Source organism: Coregonus lavaretus (assembly GCF_964263955.1).
Source record: "Coregonus lavaretus genome assembly, chromosome: 4".
Classification (NCBI taxonomy): domain Eukaryota; kingdom Metazoa; phylum Chordata; class Actinopteri; order Salmoniformes; family Salmonidae; genus Coregonus; species Coregonus lavaretus.
The window spans coordinates 26406627-26434412 of NC_139991.1; the positions used below are offsets into that span (position 1 = coordinate 26406627).

The 27786-nt window shown below is 44.0% G+C and overlaps 1 protein-coding gene across 1 annotated transcript in view; it reads left to right on the forward strand.

Moving 5' to 3' along the window:
• Nucleotides 1-6736: 6736 nt before the first annotated feature.
• adamts6 (ADAM metallopeptidase with thrombospondin type 1 motif, 6) overlaps nt 6737-27786 on the forward strand; it is a gene marked incomplete at both ends in the record, with an annotated part of 82235 nt that continues 61185 nt past the window's right edge. Inside the window, 8 exons of the mRNA XM_084159689.1 lie at nt 6737-6839; nt 7338-7738; nt 10333-10513; nt 12919-13169; nt 13705-13788; nt 17054-17199; nt 22592-22635; nt 27442-27547. Coding sequence (XP_084015815.1) covers nt 6737-6839; nt 7338-7738; nt 10333-10513; nt 12919-13169; nt 13705-13788; nt 17054-17199; nt 22592-22635; nt 27442-27547 — 1316 coding nt within the window. The remainder of the gene's footprint in view (nt 6840-7337; nt 7739-10332; nt 10514-12918; nt 13170-13704; nt 13789-17053; nt 17200-22591; nt 22636-27441; nt 27548-27786) is intronic.

The following is a 27786-nucleotide window of genomic DNA, read 5'->3' on the forward strand; positions in this document are numbered from 1 at the left end:
ATTGAAAACACTACCAAGATTTGAACTGAGTTCAACAACCACTACTGCAAATTGGAGGTAAATGACTAGTTGAACTACATGACTCCCCAACACTGGGGTTAAACCAATTTACCATGGTAACATATCTACCATAAGCATAGTAATGAAAAAAAGTATATTATATATATATACTCTCATTACAAGTGTGTGTGAGAGAGAGAGAGCGAGAGAGAGAGAGAGCGAAAGAGAGAGAGCGAGCAAGAGAGAGCGAAAGAGAGGGGGTGGAAGGGATTCTGTTTACACACATTTTGCTTGAGAGAGGTTTTACTGGTGTATGCTACCATCCTCTTGTGTCAATAATGGTGTTTCAAAGGTCAACATACAGTAAAATAAGATGTTTTATTGTCACATACACCAGATAGGTGCAGTGAAATGTGTTGTTTTACAGTGCCTCGCTCAAGGCAGTATAACCAAATATATGGGATAATATGTTTAATAAAGACTTTACCATCCCAGATCACAGTCTCACAAAAGTCTATTATAGTTTTCTGTTTTTTTTTCGTTTTTATTTCTATTAGTGTTAAGATTTTTATTTGAAATCAAATCAAATTGTATTGGTCACATACACATATTTAGCAGATGTTATTGTGGGTGTAGCGAAATGCTTGTGTTCCTAGCTCCAACAGTACAGTAATATCTAGCAATTCACAACAATACACACATCTAAAAGTACAATAATGGAATCAAGAAATATACAGTGCATTCGGAAAGTATTCAGACCCCTTCCCCTTTTCCACATTTTGTTACGTTACAGCCTTATTCTAAAATTGATTAAATTAAATTTTTCTCATCAATCTACACACAATACCCCATAATGACGAAGTGAAAACAAATTTTTAGAAATGTTTGCAAATGTATAAAATAAAAAACATAAATACCTTATTTACATAAGTATTCAGACCCTTTGCTATGAGGCTCGAAATTGAGCTCCGGTGCATTCTGTTTCCATTGGTCATCCTTGAGATGTTTCTACAACTTGATTGGAGTCCACCTGTAGTAAATTCAATTGATTGGACATGATTTGGAAAGGCACACACCTGTCTATATAATGTCCCACAGTTAACAGTGCATGTCAGAACAAAAACCAAGCCAAGAGGTCAAAGGAATTGTACGTAGAGGTTCGAGACAGGATTGTGTCGAGGCACAGATCTGGGGAAGGGTAACAAAGCATTTCTGCAGCATTGAAGGTCCCCAAGAACACAGTGGCCTCCATCATTCTTAAATGGAAGAAGTTTGGAACCACCAAGACTCTTCTTAGAGCTGGCCGCCCATCCAAACTGAGCAATCAGGGGAGAAGGGCCTTGGTCAGGGAGGTGACCAAGAACCCGATGGTCACTCTGACAGAGCTCCAGAGTTCCTCTGTGAAGATGGGAGAACCTTCTAGAAGGACAACCATCTCTGCAGCACTCCACCAATCAGGCCTTTATGGTAGAGTGGCCAGACGGAAGCCACTCCTCAGTAAAAGGCACGACAGCCCGCTTGGAGTTTGCCAACAGGCACCTTGAGAAACAAGATTTTCTGGTCTGATGAAACAAAGATTGAACTCTTTGGCCTAAGCGTCACGCCTGGAGGAAACCTGGCACCATCCCTACAGTGAAGCATTGTGGTGGCAGCATCATGCTGTGGGGATGTTTTTCAGCGGCAGGGACTGGGAGACTTGTCAGGATCGAGAGAAAGACGAACAGAGCAAAGTACAGAGAGATCCTTGATGAAAACCTGCTCCAGAGTGCTCAGACTGGGGCGAAGCACACAACCAAGACAACGCAGGAGTGGCTTCGGGACAAGTCTCTGAATGTCCTTGAGTGGCCCAGCCAGAGCCCGGACTTGAACCCGATCGAACATCTCTGGAGAGACCTGACAATAGCTGTGCAGCGACGCTCCCCATCCAACCTGACAGAGCTTGAGAGGATCTGCAGAGAAGAATGGGAGAAACTCCCCAAATACAGGTGTGCCAAGCTTGTAGCGTCATACCCAAGAAGACTCGATGCTGTAATCGCTGCGAATGGTGCTTTCCATAAAGTATTGAGTAAAGGGTCTGAATACTTATGTAAATGTGATATTTCAGTGTTTTTTTTATATACATTTGCAAAAATGTCTAAAGACCTGTTTTTGCTTTGTCATTATGGGGTATTGAGTGTAGGTTGATGAGGGGGGAAAACAATTTAATACATTTTAGAATAAGGCTGTAACCTAACAAAATGTGGAAAAGGAGAAGGGGTCTGAATACTTTCTGAATGCACTGTATATAAAGATGATATCTCTATGTATCTCTGTGTGTGCTGCTTGTGGAAACATCATCTCGTTGAGTTTATCTTTAAATGATAAAGTCAGTGGCCATGTTCAAGATGATCAAAACCGCAATGTGTCATGGGTATATTGTGACTGACTGATCTACAAATGATTAATGAGATGTTATTAATGAAGCAAGGTGACTTCTAGATCAGTCAGTCGGCAGTCTCCATTAGTCCTTTGATGCTCTCGAACACGTCCATTCTCAATGTGACCCGCCAGATTCAGAAGCTTGAAAACCCGATTAGAAATAAAAGCTTGAAAACCCCATTAGATTTTTGCCCCCCTAAAAACTAAAACTGATCAGAGTTCATGGTTTTGTTTTATTTTAGTTCGTTTTGGAGTGAAATATAATAGTTTCAGTCTATTTTTGTTTTACAAACGGGTTTGTTAATTATTTCATTTCAGTTTATTAAATAGTTTTTTCAAACCACCTATCAGGCAAGCCAAGGCTGGCTTGACAGCACATGCCGTCTTTATTTACATTTCAACTCCAATTTATGCAGGAATTCAATCAAACACACAATGAGGAAACCCACATCAAATACCACAATTAATAAGACAATGAGTACAGGTGAAATAAAGAGGACAAGATGCATTTCCGAGATTTAGAAAAATACAGTTCTTTAGCATTTATTAATACAGATAATGATGGCAGATAATAATGGCTCAAAGCTGCTATATAGTTTTTGAACACAGGAAGGCGCAACAATCCTTCAAATAGTTCTGTGTTTATCATCAGAGTGATTCTCCATCTTAAGTAGGTTACACACTGCATTCTGAAAAATTGCAGCTTTGCCTATTTGACTCATCTAATGATTTCTCCCTACGCCAACTTAGTCACTGGTGCATTTCAGCAACAGTACTGGAGCAAATAATTGTTATACTAGGTAGACAATATCCTTGGCTGAAAAGTTTAGTTCAACCATATCCATTATTCCATAACAAGAATAAATGCAGGATATTGTTAGCTTTGTCAAAAACTAGGTCTATAGAGTTCCACATATTGTACACTATAGATGGTATACCATAAGATGCCAAGGTCTAGGGCAGGCTATTAAAGCTGACCAATTTCACTGCTATATGTTAGCTAGGTCTCCTAATAAAAAACGTCCACTGGAAAATAATGGTTTTCTACATCTTTGTTTATCTTTGTTGCAACAAACACTTTTAAGTGTGCCAAACTTTTTTCTACTGTGATTGTTGGCAAACCAGTCAATTATGCTACACTTTGTGCTTATAGATTATGGAAAAGAGAAGTTCCTGCAACCTATTTGTACCCCCCCCCCCCCCCCCCTGCACGTGATTTTAGATCGGAACATGCGCACAGCTGATGGTTAGAATACGCACATCTGCAATGACGTCAGCTGAACCTCCCAGCCTGAAAAAGCTGCCAATTTGAAGCAGCTCAGAACTTGGCTATGGTTCCAGACCGGGTATACTGTATTAAAGGGAGCTACTTCAACTCAATTTAGGTGTGTTGCATGCACTGTCCTAGATCTAGACTATTTGTTATTATTCTGCAGCATACTACCTGCGTTATCCAAAAGTAACAACTCAGCAATCACACCAAGTCTATTTTAAAGAGGACAGGGCTATAAATTAGGTATCCTTATTTTGGAGTTAGTTTAAAAGTTATTCTTGGGGATAGACTTTTCTGCTAAGACATTTATGTTCATCTGTTTTCTCTCTCATGGGGAGATAGAGAATGGCATAAACCAAGAAGGAGAGAAGTGATCTGGCTACTACGGAACTTCAGCGCAGACGAAGTCTATTGTCTGCACTCTGTAACGTTACTCTACTCTCCACAGTTTGGCTTTGCCGCTGACAATGAAGATGAAGACGGTAACTATCTGCTTGTAGTCTATCAGCACTCCATAGACACAACTAGAGAATGCTGTGTGTCTCTCATGCACTTTTAACAGAGCCGCCGCAGATTTCTTTTCTTTCAAGTGTGTAGGCTATCCATCTTTAAAAAACAAACAGAAAATGCAATGATTTATTTTTCACATTGTAGCCCACATCTTTTGGAAAAACCTCTTTTGTGATTTTAACAAAATTAGAACTAGATGAAACGTATAAAAGTAAAACCCTATAGGAACTTGGAATTCCATACACATACAGTATTTGGCGAGTAAAGGTTGGTTAAAGTTGGATCCACTATTTCTTCCAGCGTTTATAGAACAATCACGTGTCTTTTAAAACTGGTTTGATGCCTATAAGCACTTGGCATAGCCTACTTTATCTTGCACTGTTACATTTGTAACTCACTAAAACAGGTCCACATATGCAAGAACGGTCTGTCTCTGTCTGTGTGTTAAGGAGTCAAGCAAACCCATATGACTTGACCGAGATAGTGTCTGTAATTTCTGAAATAGCTAACAATAATTATTCCCGGCGTTTTCATACTCTTTTCGTAATCCCTAACATAGGAACAGTGCTGAACTGTTGGTATGATAGATTCACTTTAAAGGAGCAGTGAAACGTTTTTTTATTTCAGTCGGTCGGTCGGTGTAGTCTGATGTATTCGAGCTGGGTGCCAAATGTCTGGGTCAGACGGAGTGGCCAAGTAGATATAGCGCTGCTGTCTGGATATATGTTGCTAGATGTTCATTATATAGCGCTTACACAAGGTGCAACACGCCGCTTCCAACACTCTGGATTCTATCCACAGACAGATAACCACCCATACTGTCTTTACGCACATCCGATAGATCAGAGGTGATTAGTGGAATTTACGCATTTTCACTTGGACGTAAACTTGGAACCTTGCCTGGACTTGGTTCTAAAAGTATGGCGTGCTGTTTATGAGCTGTGTGAGTGAGTGACCCTCTCTTTCTTGAAGAATATCCGGTAAGTGGTTAGAAATATAGAACAAGTGAATGATTAATTAATTAATTGATTGATAGGTTCAATGATAAATGTGTGCGTTATTACATGATTATAACACCTTTACTTCTACGTTGTTACACACACACACACACACACACACACACACACACACACACACACACACACACACACACACACACACACATACACACACACACAGAGGGCTTGCTGAGACCAACGTTAATCTTTTGATTTGCTCCTGGCTGCAACTAGAGTCAGTGGGAGAGAGATGCCTAAACCTGTTATAGAGACAGGTGCTGTGTTGACTGAGGAGGCTGGCGGACATCGAAGCATAGGCTGCTTTTGTACTTGATCAACGTGTTGTTGTTGTTGTGACTTGCTGTTGAATATCTGAAAGACTGACTTCTCCTTAGGCTGTGGAGATGGTATGGTGTCATAAACACCGTTAACCACATGCAGGTTGACGTTTATTGTCATGAGTCTTGTCCTGGAGGCAGAACTGAGCGATTTCCCCTTAGATAAGCCAGCTGCGAAGTCAAAATGGGCTATATTGAAAAAATTAATGAAAACAAAAATTAGCAGGTGGTTAGGGTTAAGATGATGGTTAGGTTTAAAATCAGATTGTATGACTTTGTGGCTGTGCTAGCTAGTGACCACTCTGCAGAGCTGCCTCCAGAACAAGATTCATGACGAAAAACGCTAACCTGCTAACCACACACCATGGCATGCTGGGTAAGCAGGCAACTGGAGGATGGTATTTCTGTCATGGAGTGTACTGTTGGTGAATATGCTGTGCAGTCATTTGGCATCATCTTTTTTTCCATGGCTAATTGTATTAGATACAAATTTTAGCCTATGTAGTACACTCTTAGAAAAAAGGGTTCCAAAAGTGTTTTTTGGCTGTCCCCATAGGATAACCCTTTTTGGTTCCAGGTAGAACTCTTTTAGGTTCCATGTATAACCCTCTGTGGAAAGGGTTCTACCTGGAACCCAAAAGGGTTCTACCTGGAACCAAAAAGGGTTCTTCAAAGGGTTCTCCTATAGGGACACCCGAAGAACCCTTTTAGGTTCTAGATTTTTCTAATAGTGTAGACTAGTTGTTTTGTAGCAGGTATGCTTATTGAACTATGCAATGATGTATTCACAGGTATGCAGATGGATTGGTCAAGACAAGCTTCCAATATAGATCTAGATCTATAAATCTGCTGCTGTGGACGTGCTTGAAGTGACTGACTGATCTACCGATGGATTCTAGCATCACCACCACCCATGATGAGTGGCTGACATGAGCTCAGAGGGAAACACCAGTGAGGTCTGGAAGTGTCTGCTGCCCTCAGGAGGAATCTGAGTGTCTCGGAGACGTTCTCTGGATGAGACCTGGATGAGACAAGAAGAGAAGAAGCAGTAGTGAGAACATTTCCCCCACAGAGGACCCAAACCATGGGCTTGTTATGGTGCCAGGCACGCCGGACTGATCGTGTGTTCCTAGCCCGCCAGTAGCACAACCACCCCCTTACCCCTCCTCCCCCCAACCCCATGTCAGACCTTTCTCTGAATGATGGAAATTTTGCGGAAGACGCTGACTTGGATATTGATATTGAGCCTGGTGGTGGTCATGGCTTCCTCAGAATTTCAAAGATTTTCGCACAACTCACAAGGTAGGACTGCTCATTGCTTAATTGTACATCTTAACTTGCTTGATTGCACCCAAGGTACTAGAACTGCTCTCCTTTAGAGAAACGGATTTGTCTTCCCAGTGAGGCAGGTGTATGCATGGTTGCTGCTCATGGTCAGTGGTCAGTCAGTGAGACATCTGCAACATCTGGTGGCCCTGGCCTGACTGTTGTTTTAGAGGGATGAACCCACTGTAGATCACAACCTGCTAGCTTTGGAACACTGTGAGGTCATGTCTATCCTGCCTGTCTCTGTCTGAGTTCCACCATAGACATTCTACATTCTATGAGCTACTATCTGTAGTGTGTAATCCTGTTATATTCTGCAATGGCTGGAAGGCCCCCATTGTCTTTAATATGTCGCTTCTTACTGTAGTGTATCAATGTTCTTACTCAGATTCACATTCTGTGTTCATTTTTCTCTTCCTCATTCACCCCTGCTCCGATGGCTCATCTCTCCCCATCTGTTCTTTTCTGTAAAAGAGGAGTACCTGTCCTACCTGCAGCACTACCAGCTGACTGTACCGGTGCAGGTGGACGAGAACGGGGACTTCCTCAGCTACACTGTGAAACACCACCGACCCGGTCGCAGGAGACGAACCACCAACCCAACCAGCACCACCGTCGGCCCAGAGCCAACCGACCACGCCGAACAGGACCCGGCCCAGACCCAGGTCTTCTACAGACTGTCGGCTTACGGAAAGCACTTTCACTTAAACCTGACCCTCAACCCTCACCTGGTGTCCAAACATTTCACGGTGGAGTACTGGGGGAGAGAGGGCCTGGAGTGGAGACATGACATGGTGGAGAACTGCCACTATGTAGGATACCTCCAGGATCAGTACAGCTCCACCAGAGTAGCGCTCAGTAACTGTAAGGGCTTGGTGAGTACCATGGGATTCTGGAGTTGATGTGTTTGGTTTGGGTGTGTGTTGGAAGGAAGCTACTGTAGCCAATCAGGGTATTGGAATGTGTGATGAAGGGATGGAAGAGAGGACAACTTGATCTGTCTGTTTCCAAGTAGAACACCCACCACCACTCTACTCCCCTTTATGGGTTTCTGTGACTTTTGTTTAGAGTATGTCTGAATGTATTTGTGGATATTTGAGTGTGTTTGAATATTCTTTGAGTACTCAAGGACCTGTTTTGTGAGGAGGCCAGGAGGCCCCCATTGACCAGGCACAGAGAGTTAATACTATGCCGTCTCTTTGCTCTGGCTACCTCAGACAAACCCTCAGCTCTACTGTCACAGGATTAGACAGAGTGTAGTTTGCTAAATAGCATGTTGGCCTCCCTCCACCTGGCACAGTGCCACTTAGGATAGGGCATAGTAGGGTGGCTAATGGGGAAAGCTCTCTACAGTAGGGGCTCTTAGACTTATTCAGCCTGGGAACATTGAGAAACTCTGTGTTTTCCTGGGACCCAAGGTCATAAAAACATGATCCCTTTTGGGGTCCTAAGCAAGATTTGGTCGGGTTAGAATGGCCCCTCTCTTGACAGCAGAGAGAAAAAGTTTTAACTTTAATTTCCTGCAATTCTAAACACTTTGCCATGGGGTGTAATGAAAATGTTGTTGTTTTAAAGCAAGTTTTCTAAAATTCTACCCATTTTGCCATGGGGTGGAGAGAAATCTTAGCAGTTTTAAAGCACATTTCCTGCAATTCTACACATTTTGCCATGACTTATGCCATGTTAATATGATATCTGAGTGAGAGTGACTAACAAAATCAATGTGGGCCCCCCAAATTGCATCTTGCGTATTCTACGCTTCTAACTGTAAACAATAAGTTGAGACCTCCTCTGAGTTCCTAAAATATGTCGCCACACACCATTAACATGTCGTCGCGACCCATACTTTAAGAAAGGCTGCTTTACAGGATCATCAGAGCTTTAGTCGCAACCAGCCAGCCAGCCAGCTCACCATAGAGAACCTAATACATATCCTTCTCAATGGACTGTGACAGATAAGCATGCAGGGCTGTTTTTCTGTTTGCTTACTAAACAGTCAGGGCCAAATCTTGTTTTGGGCACACCTAAAACTTCTCTTCAGGTTTCGGTTTCCTCAGATAAACTAATACCCAGTCCCAAATCAACCCCTAGCCCCTAATTAACCCCTAGGCATTCCTTGTAGATCTGAAGGGGTTGAATGAGTGTAGGTAGGCAATATGGCAATAGCTCCACACAGCCTAAGGCTAGGACTCATCTGATAGTGTCAGATCTATGAGAAGTGTATGTTTGGAGGTTAGGGGTTAGACTAGGGGGTTTTGAACTGGGCTTTTGAACTAGGGGGGTTTGAACTGGAGTTTCTCCAGTGAAAAAAGAAAGAAAGCGAATGTGTTGCTTTCTGTGGGCTTTAACGAAGCGGCTAATCATCAAAGCTGAGATATTGGTCCTCAGGCTGTTGATCTTAGACTGACGGACTGGCCAGACTGTCTTCGTTAAAACTCACTGTTGGAAGCAATTGGAAAAACTCTTATCCCCCCTCATTTACTTTGAAATGTCTCAGAACAAGGAGAAAGCCCTGTTCCTCTGTGCCAATCGCAATCATGTGGAGAAAAACATGTATTACCGTTGTTGCGGCCAAACGTACTGGCAACCCCACAGCTCCAGTATCATAAATTGAATTAGTATTAGGTCTGTTTCGCCTCAGACCGTTTAATAGTACCAAAAATGGACAAAACTGAAATATATCTGTAGTTTAATCTCGTAAATTGCCAGACATCTTGACATCGCACTCTGCTAGGCTTTTATCAAATATTGGTTTCTTGCCGACGTGTGCCAGGTTGTCATATTTGGTTAATTGGTTTCATTGTGGGTTTTTACTGAGTGATGCAGCGTGCCAATGTTTTTTATAAACACATTCTGAAGTACTTTTTCAATTTATGTTACAAAGGGGGTGTTCAAGGGCAGAGAGCTGTGTACTTTGGTTCCAGTCCCAGTAATTACAGCGTTGTTCTAGGTGTAATTGGTTGTTATAACATGATTTATAAAATTGCTTCAGAGTGTGGGGTGTTTTCACGTCTGACTGCAGTGCAACACACAGAGCAGAGCAGAGCAGAGCTGTGAGTTAGTTGTTCTATGTGTTGCAGCCTGCAATGTTACATGACTCCGGCTGGAACACACCATTAGCCATTTAGCCCTGACTCAGGGTGCCAATCATTTCACATATGATTGTGGTTGTGCTGGAAAAAGCATTCAACCTGGTTCATAATACTCATTAGTAAAACAATATTTTGATGACTATAATGAAAATGATAGGGGTTATTTGTCAAAGGTAATTTCATATAAATGGCATAAATGGTTCACTGTAAGGAGTTGGAATTGTTAGACATTTTCTATGATAAAAGGGGTTATGCAATTATTTTAAAACTACAATAAGATCAATTCAAATGTTGTGTTTATGTGTGTGTGCCTTGTAATGTTGTTTGTATTGTTTGCTTATAACCTGTCTCTCTCGATGTTCTTGTTTCTCAACAAGCACGGTGTTATTACAACAGAAGAAGAGCAGTATTTAATAGAGCCATTAAAGAATATATCGTCCGCCACTTCCAGCCAATGGAACCAGGGAGAAGGACAGCAGCATGTTATTTATAAAAAGTCTTCAATTCCCTCGCCACAGCAGCAACCCAACCAACATGAGTTCAGCTGTGGCATCTCAGGTTGGTGAAGCATCCTCCTCTCCACTCCTCTCCTCTCCCATGCTCTCCACTGCCCTTAGTCTGGGTTGACTCTGAGCTGGGTGACTAACGTAAACGGGCAGCTATACATAGCAGACTAGAGGAAGTGCTGGTTTGGTTCTAGTCCCAGGTTCCGGTGGATGTGACCGCGCTGCTGTAGGGCTGGCCCATTCTGGCCTCCCCTCATCCTGGTGTACAGTGCATTCGGAAAGTATTCAGACCCCTTTACTTTTTCCACATTTTATTACATTACAGCCTTATTCTAAAATGGATTTTTTTTTCTCTCATCAATCTACACACAATACCGCATAATGACAAAGCAAAAACAGGTTTTAGAAAATGTTGCTAATTTGTATAAAAAATTACAAACTTAAATATAACATTTACGTAAGTATTCAGACCCTTTACTCAGTACTTTGTTGAAGCACCTTTGGCAGTGATTACAACCTTGAGTCTTGTTGGGTATGACGCTACAAGCTTGGCACACCTGTATTTGGGGAGTTTCTCCCATTCTTCTCTGCAGATCCTCTCAAGCGCTGTCAGGTTGGATGGGGAGCGTCGCTACACAGCTATTTTCTGGTCTCTCCAGAGATGTTCGATTGGATTCAAGTCCGGGCTCTGGCTGGGCCACTCAAGGACATTCAGAGACTTGTCCCGAAGCCACTCCTGCGTTGTCTTGGCTGTGTGCTTAGGGTCGTTGTCCTGTTGGAAGGTGAACCTTCGCCCCAGTCTGAGGTCCTGGGCGCTCTGGAGCAGGTTTTCATCAAGGATCTCTCTGTACTTTGCTCCGTTCATCTTTCCCTCGTTCCTGACTAGTCTCCCAGTCCCTGCCACTAAAGAACATCCCCACAGCATGATGCTGCCACCACCATGCTTCACCGTATGGATGGAGCCAGGTTTCCTCCAGATGTGACGTTTGGCATTCAAGCCAAAGAGTTCAATCTTGGTTTCATCAGACCAGAGAATCTTCTCCCATCTCCACAGAGGAACTCTGGAGCTCTGTCAGAGTGACCATCGGGTTCATGGTCACCTCCCTGACTAAGGCCCTTCTCCCCCGATTGCTCAGTTTGGCCGGGCAGCCAGCTCTAGGAAGAGTCTTGCTGGTTCCAAACTTCTTCCATTTAAGAATGATGGAGGCCACTGTGTTCTTGGGGACTTTCAATGCTACAGAAATTCTTTGGTACCCTTCCCCAGATCTGTGCCTCGACACAATCCTGTCTTGGACCTCTACGGACAATTCCATGGCATGGTTTTTGCTCTGACATGCACTGTCAGCTGTGGGACCGTATATAGACAGGTGTGTGCCTTTCCAAATCATGTCCAATCAATTGAATTTACCACAGGTGGACTCCAATCAAGTTGTAGAAACATCTCAAGGATGATAAATGGAAACAGGATGCACCTGAGCTCAATTTCGAGTCTCATACAAAGGGTCTGAATAGTTATGTAAATAAGGTATTTCTGTTTTTTGTTTCTAATACATTTCCAAAAATTTATATATACCAGTTTTTACTTTGTCATTATGGGGTATTGTGTGTAGATTGATGAGGAATTTGTTTTATTTAATCCATTTTAGAATAAGGCTGTTACTTATCAAAAAGTCAAGGGGTATGAATACTTTCCGAATGCACTGTATAGCACAGAACTGATCAAAAAAAGGCCTTGTAGTCTGTGACTGGGCACTATAGAACGAGAGCAACTAGAACCACTGAATTCAAATGGAGGCTCCTTTTCTCTTTAAGTGCTTTAAAGGACAATACACATACTCTGGCTCTCATCAGAGCGGTGTCCTGTGAGATGTTGTGTGGTGGGATAGGGATTGGAGGGGAACCAGGTGGATGTGTAGGTATTTGGACCAAAGTCTTATAAGTAGCAGCGAAGGCTGTCATCAGCAGGAAGCTGACATGCCCTGACATGTTCTGTCTTATAGCCTTTCCCCAGAGCATCTGGGTCATAAAGGAAGGGAAGCCTTCAGCTGGAAGGTTCAAAGGGCCAGATTCCCAACGTGTCTGCAATTATATCTCAAACTCTCCCTTGGCTCTGCTTTGGCTATGCCTTCACAATGGACTATATCTGATTGTTTCATTGTGTTTTCATTTAGTGGCTTATTTATTTATGTTGATAAATGTTTAATAAATGTTCAACTCATTATTTGTTATCAAATTATCAGGAGTTCTAGTCTCCCTTGAATGTTTCTATTGAGCTGAACAGTATCAAATTCTACTTATCTTTTTAAAGTTAAAATACCCCATGAAGATGATCATCAGATAAACCATTGCCTATAATCACCTGAGATGATTCTTTTCTCAGAGCATATCATCAACTTTTCTCACTCAGTTGCTAATATTTTTTCTCATATAAACTGCCTCTCCCTCCTTCATTCACAGACCTCACAAAAAGCGTGATCCCCTGCCAACATAGCACTCCTTCCCCAACCTCTCCAACCTCCTCCTCTCCCTCCTCCTCTCCCACCCCAGCCCCTGGGTCCAACAGCACCCTGCCCGGGGGGGGCCACAGACAAAGGCGGTCACTCAGCACGGAACGCTTCGTAGAGACCCTGGTGGTAGCTGATAAGATGATGGTTGGTTACCATGGACGCAAAGACATCGAGCATTATATCCTGTCTGTGATGAATATTGTAAGTTTGATCCTGCTTTTTGCTTCAATTAGTGTTGTTTTGTCTGAAAGAAAAGCCTGATAATAGAGTTTGGGTCAATCTCAAAAGGGGTTAATCTCAATGGTCTAACGTGGCTTCCTCTCCTCATCTCCTCCCCCTACATTTACACTAATTTGAGTTTACAGGATAGGTGAAAGCATTTAGGACTCACTTGCACCTGTCCAGATCTTTCACATCAATACAGATGAAGGATTGGAGGAAAGATATTGAGAGGCATCCCAAGCCTACTGATAACTAGCCAATGTAGAGTATTAGAGCATGATCAATGGACTTATTCGAAATAATTCTCCCTTTGGATAGCATTTTGTTTTCATTAACATTTTAACAGAATGTTCTCTCTTACTGAAAACAGACATTTAAATCGCAGCATGAGCTGAATGTGTGGTGGCTGTTTTTCTATTCCACCAGTACGTGTGATGAAAACACTGATCAAGTGTTGTGACACATGGACACAGTTTGTCTGACTTTGTGACTTTTCTTCTTTTCTGGAGGTCAGGTTGCCAAACTTTACCGTGATGCCAGCCTAGGAAACGTTGTGAACATTATAGTAACCCGCTTGATCGTACTGACTGAGGACCAGGTGAGTGCACTCTTTTCCCTCCTTCTACCTCTTTCTCTCTATCTCTCTGCCTCTCTCTCTCTTTCTATTCTACATCAACATCTGTATGTTGCTCTAATCTCAGTTACAATTTCTGTGGTTTGGTTACTTATTATGCAATAACATAGTTATTCCAAGCAGTTGAGAGAGAGTAGGAGGAGGAAAGAGAAGGGAGAGAGGAGAGGAGTGACAAGAAGAGACGAGAGAAGAGGACACGAGCGAGAGTAGAAAATAGGAAAGGAATGAGCATAAGAAGCATCTGTCATATGTCTGCCACCACTAAAGATGAAAGCTTCTCCAGTGGAGATGAGCTCAGACATCTTCCCTCAGTGAGATTTGATAGAGGATTTTTACATTCAACCTACAGGTACAGTGAGGGAAAAAAGTATTTGATCCCCTGCTGATTTTGTACGTTTGCCCACTGACAAAGACATGATCAGTCTATATCATTTTAATGGTAGGTCTATTTGAACAGTGAGAGACAGAATAACAACAACAAAATCCAGAAAAACACATGTCGAAAATGTTATAAATTGATTTGCATTTTAATGAGGGAAATAAGTATTTGACCCCTCTGCAAAACATGACTTAGTACTTGGTGGCAAAACCCTTGTTGGCAATCACAGAGGTCAGACGTTTCTTGTAGTTGGCCACCAGGTTTGCACACATCTCAGGAGGGATTTTGTCCCACTCCTCTTTGCAGATCTTCTCCAAGTCATTAAGGTTTCGAGCATGACGTTTGGCAACTCGAACCTTCAGCTCCCTCCACAGATTTTCTATGGGATTAAGGTCTGGAGACTGGCTAGGCCACTCCAGGACCTTAATGTGCTTCTTCTTGAGCCACTCCTTTGTTGCCTTGGCCATGTGTTTTGGGTCATTGTCATGCTGGAATACCCATCCACGACCCATTTTCAATGCCCTGGCTGAGGGAAGGAGGTTCTCACCCAAGATTTGATGGTACATGGCCCCGTCCATCATCCCTTTGATGCGGTGAAGTTGTCCTGTCCCCTTAGCAGAAAAACACCCCCAAAGCATAATGTTTCCACCTCCATGTTTGACGGTGGGGATAGTGTTCTTGGGGTCATAGGCAGCATTCCTCCTCCTCCAAACACGGCGAGTTGAGTTGATACCAAAGAGTCGATTTTGGTCTCATCTGACCACAACGCTTTCACCCAGTTCTCCTCTGAATCATTCAGATGTTCATTGGCAAACTTCAGACGGGCCTGTATATGTGCTTTCTTGAGCAGGGGGACCTTGCGGGCACTGCAGGATTTAAGTCCTTCACGGCGTAGTGTGTTACCAATTGTTTTCTTGGTGACTATGGTCCCAGCTGCCTTGAGATCATTGACAAGATCCTCCCGTGTAGTTCTGGGCTGATTCCTCACCGTTCTCATGATCATTGCAACTCCACGAGGTGAGATCTTGCATGGAGCCCCAGGCCGAGGGAGAGTGACAGTTATTTTGTGTTTCTTCCATTTGCGAATAATCGCACCAACTACTGTCACCTTCTCACCAAGCTGCTTGGCGATGGTCTTGTAGCCCATTCCAGCCTTGTGTAGGTCTACAATCTTGTCCCTGACATCCTTGGAGAGCTCTTTGGTCTTGGCCATGGTGGAGAGTTTGGAATCTGATTGATTGATTGCTTCTGTGGACAGGTGTCTTTTATACAGGTAACAAGCTGAGATTAGGAGCACTCCCTTTAAGAGTGTGCTCCTAATCTCTGCTCGTTACCTGTATAAAAGATACCTGGGAGCCAGAAATCTTTCTGATTGAGAGGGGGTCAAATACTTATTTCCCTCATTAAAATGCAAATCAATTTATAACATTTTTGACATGCGTTTTTCTGGATTCTTTTGTTGTTATTCTGTCTTTCACTGTTCAAATAAACCTACCATTAATATTATAGACTGATCATTTCTTTGTCAGTGGGCAAACGTACAAAATCAGCAGGGGATCAAATACTTTTTTCCCTCACTGTAACTGCGAACATAATGGAAACAATTGAGTAAAGAAGGGTTCTGGTGGCTCAGTTATGGTGTGGGGTGCATTTCCCTAACATGGCTTAGGTCCAGTCAACCCCTTACAGGGCAAGGTAAACACCAGTAAATACACAGCCATTCTGAATGATCACCTTCAGCTTATGGTGAATAATTTCTATCCTGATGGGAGTGGATGACAATGCCTCCATCCACAGGGCACGAGTGGTCACTGAGTGGTTTGATGAGCATGAAAACGATGTAAACCATATGCCATGGCCGGCTCAGTCACCAGATCTCAACCCAATTCAACACTTATGGGAGATTCTGGAGCGGCGACTGAGACAGCGTTTTCCACCACCATCAACAAAACACCAAATGATGGAATTTCTTGTGGAAGAATGGTGTCGCCTCCCTCCAATAGAGTCCCAGACACTTGTAGAATCTATGGCAAGATTCATTGAAGCTGCTCTGGCGGCTTGTGGTGGCCCAACGCCCTATTAAGACACTTTACAGGCAGATACCTGTATATAATGTGTAGGTTTGATGGGAGGAACAGGGTGAACTGTACATCTAGCGTCTGTCTATACAGGATTGATGCCAGCAGAGATGAATACGTCTTCATACATTCTCCATTTTAAGACAGAACCCTATATGTTTTACCCAGATATAGTGTTATTTGGATATATTAATAATTAGAATATATATATTTTTGGATTATTTTTAACAGATATATCAGAATCCTGTCAAATGGTGGACATGGCTTTTATAGGCTTATATACTGTAGTTTTTGACTTATGCTTTTTACAAAGACGGCCCAATCATACATTGATGTCAATAGGAGATTTAAGTGAAAGTTTGAGTGGCTTGCGTTAATCTTAATTCAGCCCTAGTCAAGTGCAGAATGCTGTCCCTGTTCTTGACAGAGAGCTGGGTTCTGTGTGTTCTGGGTTGTGGATGTGTTCAGACTGTTCTGGGTTGTGGATGTGTTCAGACTGTTCTGGGTTGTGGATGTGTTCAGACTGTTCCGGGTTGTATATGTGTTCAGACTGTTCTGGGTTGTGGATGTGTTCAGACTGTTCTGGGTTGTGGATGTGTTCAGACTGTTCTGGGTTGTGGATGTGTTCTGACTGTTCTGGGTTGTGGATGTGTTCTGACTGTTCTGGGTTGTGGATGTGTTCTGACTGTTCCGGGTTGTGGATGTGTTCAGACTCTCTCTCAAAAAAAAAAAAAAAAACTGTGTTGTAATATGTGCTGTATGTTCTATCCAGCCCAACCTGGAGATCAACCACCATGCAGACAAGTCTCTAGACAGCTTCTGTAAGTGGCAGAAGTCCATCCTCAGTCACCAAGGAGACGGGAACAGCATCCCGGAGAATGGCATGGCTCACCATGACAATGCTGTCCTCATCACACGGTAGATTCTCCAACTCCGCTCTCACGCACCTACACACACACACACACATACACCACACACACACATACACCACACACACACACACCACACACACACATACACCACACACACACATACACCACACACACACATACACCACACACACACATACACCACACACACACATACACCACACACACACACACCACACACACACCACACACACACACAAGCTTTTTTTATTCTGATCTATTCTTATTTTTTGCACTGACTCTCTTGCGCAGCCTTGATGTAAACTCACTGGACTCTAACCACACACCCACACATACTAAACTGACACTCCAACACACACACACACACACACACACACACACACACACACACACACACACACACACACATGCATTCACACTCTTCACACACGCTGCTGCTACTCTCTGTTTATTATCTATGCATAGTCACTTTAACCCTACCTACATGTACAGTACCAGTCAAAAGTTCGGACACACCTACTCATTCCAGGGTTTTTCTTTATTTTTACTATTTTCTACATAGTAGAATAATAGTGAAGAGATCAAAACTATGAAATAACACATATGGAATCAAAAAGTGTTAAACAAATCCAAATATATTTTTATATTTGAGATTCTTCAAAGTAGCCACCCTTTACCTTGATGACAGCTTTGCACACTCTTGGCATTCTCTCAACCAGCTTCATGAGGTAGTCACCTGGAATGCATTTCAATTAACAGGTGTGCCTTGTTAAAAGTTAATTTGTGGAATTTCTTTCCTTCTTAATGCATTTGAGCCAATCAGTTGTGTTGTGACAAGGTAGGGGGGGGGGGTATAAATAAGATAGCCCTATTTGGTAAAAGACCAAGTCCATATTATTGCAAGAACAGCTCAAATAAGCATAGAGAAACGACAGTCCATCATTACTTTAAGACATGAAGGTCAGTCAATCCGGAAAATGTCAAGAACTTTGAAAGTTTCTTCAAGTGCAGTCGCAAAAACCATCAAGCGCTATGATGAAACTGGCTCTCATGAGGACCGCCACAGGAAAGGAAGACCCAGAGTTACCTCTGCTGCTTCACAGAGTTCAAGTAATTGCTGCAAAGAAACCACTACGAAAGGACACCAATAAGAAGAAGAGACCTGCTTGGGCCAAGAAACTTACGAGCAATGGACATTAAACCGGTGGAAATCTGTCCTTTGGTCTGATGAGTCCAAATTTGAGATTTTTGGTTCCAACCGCTGTGTCTTTTTGAGACGCAGAGTAGGTGAACGGGTGATCTCCGCATATGTGTTCGCCACCGTGAAGCATGGAGTGTGATGGTGTGGAGGTGCTTTGCGGGTGACACTGTCTGTGATTTATTTAGAATTCAAGGCACACTTAACCAGCATGGCTACCACAGCATTCTGCAGTGATACGCCATCCCATCTGGTTTGGGCTTAGTGGGACTATCATTTGTTTTTCAACAGGACAATGACCCAACACACCTCCAGGCTGTGTAACGGCTATTTTACCAAGAAGGAGAGTGATGGAGTGCTGCATCAGATGACCTGGCCTCCACAATCACCCAACCTCAACCCATTTGAGATGGTTTGGGATGAGTTGTACCGCAGAGTGAAGGAAAAGCAGCCAACAAGTGCTCAGCATATGTGTGAACTCCTTCAAGACTGTTGGAAAAGCATTCCTCATGAAGCTGGTTGAGAGAATGCCAAGAGTGTGCAAAGTTGTCATCAAAGCAAAGGGTGGCTACTTTGAAGAATCTAAAATCTAAAATATATTTTGATTTGTTTAACACTTTTTTGGTTACTACATGATTCCATATGTGTTATTTTATAGTTTTGATGTCTTCACTATTATTCTACAATGTAGAAAATAGTAAAAATAAAGAAAAACCCTTGAATGAGTGGGTGTGTCCAAACTTTTGACTGGTACTATATATACTGTATTACCGCAATTACCTCGACTGCCCCATACACCTGCACATTGACTCGGTACCGGTAGCCCTTGTGTATAGCCTCGTTATTGATATTGTTCTTTTTATTGTGTTACTATTTTTCCTTTAGTTTAAGAGGCACACTTTTCTTACTTTAAAAAAAAACTCTGCATTATTGGTTAAGGGCTCGTAAGTAAGCATTTCATTGTAAGGTCTACACCTGTTGTATTCGGCGCATGTGACAAATACAATTGGATTTGATGATGATTCATCCAGTGGTAAAAATGTGTAATAATTGACCTTACTATATGTCTCTTATACGTCTGTTTACTTAAATGCTTTAGCAGTCCTTCCACCTTCCCACTTTGTGCTACGTCTGCATTTCACAGCCAGAACAGTAGCTTTGAAACACACAGCCAGGCCACTACTCATATCTATTACTGGCTCCGGGTAAAGCTGATGACAATGGGAAAATATGGTCTTTCAGGCATACCAGTCATACTACGATTTATGGGTGGTAACCGTGTTGCAGCAAAAACACTGTCATTACCTGTTATTGGTATTATTGTTCCCCGAGCTGTTTTGGCCACATAACCTAGCAAATAACGAGTATATTCCTCACTTGTTTTGTCTGCAGGGGGGTTGTCATAGTGTGATTGACATGGGCTAAAGCCCTGCTTTTGACTCTCCCTGCCTGGCTGTGTACAAACCAGGCTTTCTACTAACGTTAGACTAGTGCTAGTTGATTTAAGCTGTTTGTCTGTCAGGGAACATTCTCCAGCTCCTTTTCAGAGTCCTGTTGTTCTAAAGATGACACTTGGTGAGTCATCAATAGGAGTGACCATAGAGATAGTAGGTAAGGTCATCTATTGTTACTGAAAATAATAGTTGGTAGCCTTAGAAGCAGCCTGGGATTCTGATGCCAGCAGGCTACTGAAGGGGTTTTCGGGAGTGCTGTTTCCAGCCATCTGTCTGTCTGTTGTGCCGGTGATTATCGAAGGACAAGTCTGTACTGCCAAATTTACATCACCTCAGCCTTCTGCTGGTATAGGGCTTTCCAGCGTCTGTCTGATGCTAGCTGCTATGCTTTCACTAAAGCATTGTGTTGTATATACATGATACAGGCTGCTTACAGAGTTCAGTGACTGTGTGTTTGCATTATAGGCCCACTACAACATCTAATTATTGAGAGAGGGAGGGAGAGAGGGGAGGGGGGAGGGAGAGAGGGGAGGGGGGAGGGAGAGAGGGGAGGGAGAGAGGGGAGGGGGGAGGGAGAGAGGGGGGGAGAGAGGGGAGGGGGGAGGGAGAGAGGGGAGGGAGGGAGGGAGGGAGGGAGGGAGGGAGGAGGGAGTGAGGGGAGGGGGGAGGGAGAGAGGGGAGGGAGAGAGGGGAGGGGGGGAGAGAGGGGGGGAGAGAGGGGAGGGGGGAGGGAGAGAGGGGGGAGGGAGGGAGGGAGAGAGGAGAGGGAGAGAGGAAGGAGGGAGAGAGGGGAGGGAGGGAGGGAGGGAGGGAGGGGGGAGGGAGGGAGGGAGAGAGGGGAGGGAGGGAGGGAGAGAGGGGGGAGGGAGGGAGAGAGGGGAGGGAGGGAGGGAGGGAGGGAGGGAGGGAGGGAGGGAGGGAGGGAGGGAGGGAATCATAACCAGAACTTTTGTAGGGCCTGAGTATAATGGTACAACAAGATGTGTGTGTAGGCGATGAGCTGTGCTGGGCTAGGCTGGGCTGAAGGATGGTAACATTAGAGATAGTATAAATAGTTCATGATGGACCAAAGAAGCTTTCATTAACCACTGTGTCTGCTAGAACATTCCCCCATTCCCTGGTGGAATCCACCTAAAGAGAGAGCACAGCGATTTACTGTATGTGTGGCTATTACATTTATGGCTAACGATATCCCTGGAAAAAATATCAGGTTAAAAAAGGGTTTTATGAGATGATGACGAGGGATGCCATAGGCCATGCTGTTTATCATAGTACTATCTCTATCAACTATTTAAAATGTGTGGTAACTGTCTCTAAAGGCTATCTCTGTGTGTTGCGTTGGAGGCTCTCTCACTACTAAGTCAGTCTTGAAGTGTATACAGCTGACAACACTAAATGAATTGTGTACTGTACTCCCAAACTCAACTTCTGCCAGGTCATCATCCTAAATAAGAATGTGTTATTAATTGACCTGCCTGGTAAAATAAGAGTGAAATTAAAATTACATTCAAATCAACTTCTAAGCGTGCCGTGCGGGCGTGGTTCACTTTGCTGAGGGCAGGCTGAGGTTACCACGAGTGCACAGAAACCATGATGTCATAGTAGCAGTCTTCACGGCAGCGGTCCTCATGGTGTTGGTCTCCTGTGGTTGCGGTCTGGTTGCGGTCAATCAGGACATAAGGAGGAGACATTATCCTTGAAGTGGAGGGAGGGAGTCTGTTTGGATGGTCCAGGTCCAGCTCCTCCCTCTAGGCACCATGTTACACAGAGCGACCTCTCCATCCCTCGCTGTTGTTGCTTTATTAGGCTCTGGGCTGGATGGCCACGTTGTTGAGGATGCGGTGTCTCGTTTGGAACATGGCCCGTGGTGTTTGAGAAACTCGGGGGGAAATTAAAGGAAGTAAATCTAAATAAATAGATGTTCTAAATGAGGTGGAGTCTGCTTGTCTTCGAGACTGTGCCTCATGGGTTTGGAACCGGTCCACCGGGATAGGGGGTGGAGAGGAGACAGATGGAGGAAGGGGAGCAAAATGAAATGTAATTTGCAGTGTACTTGGGTTTTTAATAGATTAAAAGCTTTAGAAATGATTGGATCACTCATTGTAAATGTATGATGTGTTCTGTAAAGAATTGAGGCTGACTGTACGGATTGGAATAGTATTGTATCAGAGAGAGGAGGAGAGAGAGACAGATAAATGGGAGGAGAGAGAGAGAGAGAGAGAGAGAGAGAGAGAGAGAGAGAGAGAGAGAGAGAGAGAGAGAGAGAGAGAGAGAGAGAGAGAGAGAGAGAGAGAGAGAGAGAGAGAGAGAGAGAGAGAGAGAGAGAGAGAGGAGAGAGAGAGAGAGACAGAGAGAGAGAGAGAGAGAGAGAGAGAGAGAGAGACGGCGAGGGTTGCAACAGGGACACAGCAGGGTCTTATTGTACTTTAAACACTGTGTTACTTCCTGTCTGCCTGCATGTGTTAGCTGGTTGACATTTAAAGACATTTATAGAAGGACAAACCTTCATGATTTGACTAATCCGTTCAAATACTTGCCGTATAACAACTAAGGTCAAATACTGCTGGTAGCTGCCCGAGATGCCTGGTTTTGACATCAGAGGTGCTTAGAATATAATATAGTAGAATAGAATACAATACAATAATATTTGAATAGATTAAAATAGAATAGAGCAGGATAGAGTAGAGCAGAATAGAACCACAGAGCGACTGACAGAAGAATCATAATGTCTCATGTTTATTTTTCCTCTTCTTCTTTTTCTCCCTCAGGTACGACATCTGCACTTACAAGAACAAACCCTGTGGAACTCTAGGTGAGTGGCTCTACTCTCTTCTCTCTGTTCCACTCTGTTCTGTGGCCTGGAGGCAAGGAGAGACAGCTCAGCGAGACCAGGTGGGGTATACTGTCGGCGAGGCGGGGTGCAGACAGGGTTAGGTCCAGGCAGGGCAGGGTAGTGGCAGGGCAGGGTACAGGCGTGGTAACCTCCAAGTGCACTTGACTGTGTCCTTCTACCAATATAGCTTAAATAATGTGGATATTTATACGTTCAAATGGTGTCTTTTCTTCCTGGTACAGTACTTTAAGGACACTGGGTTCCAGTCCTTTTCCCCAGGGGTTTGGTTTGGCATGTTGTTTATCCACTGTGACAGTAACTGTGGCAAACTTAAAACCAAAACTTACAAACTTGTTAAGCTTCTGTAACCAAGCTCATAGAGTCAATGAGAGAGAGAGAGAGATAGAAAGGGAGAGTAGAAAGAGAAAGATAGAGGGATAGAGAGAGGGGGAGCAGCCGAACATACTGTAAGAGAACAAGAGAGAGAGAAAGAGAGAGTTGGTGGTGGTGGAAAAATATACTGTAAGAGTGTCATACAACAAACACATACGCCTTCAAAACGATGCACTCTCCAACCCAAAAAAGCCTGTGGTGCTGATGGTATTTTAAATTAAATTATCAAATATACAGACCACAAATTCAAATTGGCTATACTCAAACTCTTCAACATTATCCTCACTACAGGGATTTTGCAGTTTGGAACCAAGGATTGATCACACCAATCTATAAAAATGGAGACAAATTTGACCCAAATAATTACAGAGGAATTTGCGTTAACAGCAACTTGGGGAAAAGTCTCTGCAGTATCAGAAATAGCAGACTACATAATTTCCTTGATGAACTCAACATCCTGAGCAAAAACATTAGAAGAGTCTGCAGCACCTGGTCTCACCCTACACAACACTGAAATCAAGTGTCTGATGTACACAGATGACCTGGTGCTACTGTCTCCTACTAAGGAGGGGTTACAGCAGCATCTGGATCATCTGCACAGGTTCTGTCAGTTAACCTAAAAAATATATATATAATGATAATCCAAAAAAGGTCTGGAAATCAGAATGACAAAAATAAATTATATTTGGACACAGTTCTATTAGAACACACCAAAAACTACACTTATCTAGGACTAAATATCAGAAACACCGGTAGCTTTCACATGGCTGTGAATGAGCTGAGAGACAAAGCAGGAAGAGCATTCTATGCCATTAAAAGGAACATTAAAATCGAAATTCCAATTAGAATCTGGCTCAAAATTGTCCAGTCACTTATAAAACCAATTGCTCTATATGGCAGCGAAGTATGGGATCCGCTCTCTAATAATGAATTTACCTAACGGAACAAACATCCAATCGAAATATTGCATGTAGAGTTTTGCAAGACTGTATTGCAAGTGCAAAGAAAAACTCCAAATAAAGCATGTAGGCAGAATTGGGCCAATACCCCCTCCTTATTCGAATAGAAAAAAGAGCCATCAAATTTTAGAACCATCTAAAAACAAGTGACCCCAAAACATTCCATCACACAGCTCTACTATGTCAAGAGAGGAAACAAGAGAAGAGTCCCCTCAGCCAGCTGGTTCTGAGGCTCAGTTCACTAACCCAAACCAACCCCAGAGAGCCTCAAGACATCACTCAGAAAATCTGGCCCAACCAAATCATCACAAAGCAAATATAAAAATATATCACCTATTGGAAAGACACCACAGAAATTCAAAGTAAACTTCGATGCTATTTGGCTCTAAACAGACAGTACATGGTGGCAGACTATCTGACCACTGTGACTGATAGAAAACTGAGGAAAACACTGACTAGGTACATACTCAGTGAGCATAGTCTGGCTATAGAGACCGGTCATCACAGGCAAACCTGGCTGCCCAGAGAGGACAGGCTGTGCTCACTCTGCTCCAGGGGAGAGATAGAGACAGAGCTGCATTTCCTACTACACTGTGACAAATACTCAGACCTAAGAGAATCTTTCTTTTCCAAAATTATCATTCAGTACAAAGAGTTTGAAACTATAAAATATGAAGAAAAAATCTAATATTTATTGTGTGAAAAGCCAAATATGTGTCCTCCTGCCACAACCTGAGGGACAGCCAGTGAATAGTGAAATGTAATGTAAATAATATTTCCCACTTAGTTTTGTTTTGGCTTTCATACCATGTCATGTGTCTTCTCAGTCATGTTGAGACTGGTCTACTACTATTGCTTTAATGTATTGTTATCCTCATTAATATTGTTGTTGTAGTTGCTAAGCGGCAGGTAGCTTAGTGGGTAAGAGTGTTGTGCCAGTAACCGAATGTTCGCTGGTTCTAATCCCCGAGCCGACTAGGTGAAAAATCTGTCGATGTGCCCTTAAGCAAGGCACTTAACCCTAATTGCTCCTGTAAGTCGCTCTGGATAAGAGTGTCTGCTAAATGACGTAAATGTAATGGTAATCTCATTTCCACTACTACTATTATTATTGCTGTTGGTCCCACCATTTTTGTTATATGTATACTTTGACAATGTAAGTAATTTAACTTGCCATGTCATTAACTGAATTAAATTGAATTGAGTGTCAGCATCCCTCCCTCCCTCCCTCCCTCCGATGGTGCAGAGCCCCTGCAGGCACCACAGTATATCTTGGAGGTAATATTGGGACTCAGGGGGTGGTTTGACAGATTGACCACATTCGTCACATCCCCCCGTCGCTTTAATTGCGCAGGCATCTGCTTGGCTTCCTCATTCTCTCTCACTCCCTCCTCCTCTTCTCCTCCACTTCTCCCTCTCCCTTTCCTCCCTTGCTCCTACCCCTCTAACTTCTGCCCTATCAACCCTGCCCCTCCCCCTTCTCCCCTATCAACCCTGCCCCTCCCCTTCTCCCCTATCAACCCTGCCCCTCCCCTTCTCCCCTCTCAACCCTGCCCTCCCCTTCTCCCCTATCAACCCTGCCCCTCCCACTTCTCCCCTATCAACCCTGCCCCTCCCCTTCTCCCTATAAACCCTGCCCCTCCCCTTCTCACCTATCATACCTGCCCCCCCCTTCTTTCCTATCAACCCTGCCCCTCCCCCTTCTCCCCTCTCAACCCTGCCCCTCCCCTTCTCCCCTATCAACACTGCCCCTCCCCTTCTCCCCTATCAACCCGCCCTCCCCCTTCTCCCCCTATCAACCCTGCCCCTCCCCTTCTCCCCTTCTCCCCTCTCAACCCTGCCCCTCCCCCTTCTCCCCCTATCAACCCTTCCCCTCCCCCTTCTCCCCTCTCAACCTGCCCCTCCCCCTTCTCCCTATAAACCCTGCCCCTCCCCTTCTCCCCCTATCAACCATGCCCCTCCCCCTTCTCCCACTCTCAACCCTGCCACTCCCCCTTCTCCCCTCTCAACCCTGCTCCTCCCCCTTCTCCCCTATCAACCCTTGACCCTCCCCTTCTCCGCCTTCTCCCCCTCTCAACCCTGCCCTTCCCCCTTCTCCCCTCTCAAACCTGCCCCTCCCCCTTCTCCCACTCTCAATGCTGCCCCTCCCCCTTCTCCCCTCTCAACCCTGCCCCTCCCCCTTCTCCCCTCTTACCCTGCCCCTCCCCCTTCTCCCCTATCAACCCTGCCCCTCCCTCTCAACCCTGCCCCTCCCCTTATCCCCTCTCAACCCTGCCCCTCCCCCTTCTCTCCTCTCAACCCTGCCCCTCCCCTTCTCCCCCTACCAACCCTCTCTTCCTCTCTCCCCTACTCCTCTCCTCCCGTTATTATCAGGGGTCATGCTACAGGTCAGCTCTTTGCCTCTTGGGTCTTTGGGTACTCTGGGTGGAGATAATACCGAGCCAACCCCACTTCTGAGTGTTATGTGAAACCTTCCCAGTCACCTTGTAGATGCAATCAGTGAGGAATGGTCTCCTCTTCTCTTTCTATTTGACCTGTTAAGACAGAGACACCTGGATGGTGGAAAAGACTCTACTCACACACACACACACACACACACACAGTTTTATAGCTTTACTCAGCGTTCTTTCACTCTTCTGCTTCTCTCTTCAGAAAAGCCAGTTCTCAAACATTCAGAATATGCATATTATTTTCTCTTTGGAACTCCTCAGCAATGGTGAAAACATCTATATTTTTGAGGGTGGGGGGTGAGTTCGGGGGGGGAAGGAAAATGTTTTCTTAAATTCCCTTCCTTGGCTTGCATTACTAGGTGGTCCCTTGTTACTTGGAGTGAAATGTATAAATCCAAGCCTGTGTCTAGACATTTTCCAGCTCCGACTTTAGGTTGAAAAAAGTTAATGTCTAGCCAGTTGATGCCAAAGTCAGGTCCCTCTGGTGAGTCCAGCAGCAGCTTACACCCTATTCCCTAAGTAGTGCACTAATTTTGACCAGAGCCCTATGAGAGAAGAAGTCAACTCTGAATGGTCTTAGGTTACGTCCCAAATGGCACCCTATTTCCTATATGGGCCCTGGTCAAAAGTAGTGCACTATAAAGGGTATAGGGTGCCATTTGGGACACAGCCTGAGAGGGTTTAGAGTTGACTTCTTCTCTCTCTCTTCTGCTGCTCTAACTTCAACACCAGGGAGGTCAGAACTGAGGAATCCAGCTTTTATGGTCCCGACTCTTAAAATGTTACACCTTGACCTGACCCCATCTCTCTCTCTCTATCTCTCTCTCTCTCTCTCTCTCTCTCTCTCTCTCTCTCTCTCTCTCTCTCTCTCTCTCTCCTCTCTCTCTCTCTCTCTCTCTCTCTCTCTCTCTCTCTCTCTGTCTGTCTCTCTGTCTCTCTGTCTCTCTGTCTCTCTCTGTCTGTGTGTGTGTGTGTGTGTCCAGGCTTGGCGTCAGTAGCTGGAATGTGTGAGCCGGAGAGGAGTTGCAGCATCAATGAAGACATCGGCCTGGGTTCTGCTTTCACCATCGCTCACGAGATTGGCCACAAGTGAGTCTGCTCACATTTACTCAGAATCCTCTGCATGGCTTTACTAAACATTGTTAGCCCTTTCCCTCATCCCGTCTACATCAAGGTTTCTAACACAGGGACACGGTTTTAAAACTACTTTAATGTACCAAAATAATGTTCAGTCAGATGCCAATATTGTCTTTAAAAAGTTATCATAAAAGAGATTTAACTACACCAGTGTATAATAATAATACATACATACACTACATGGCCAAAAG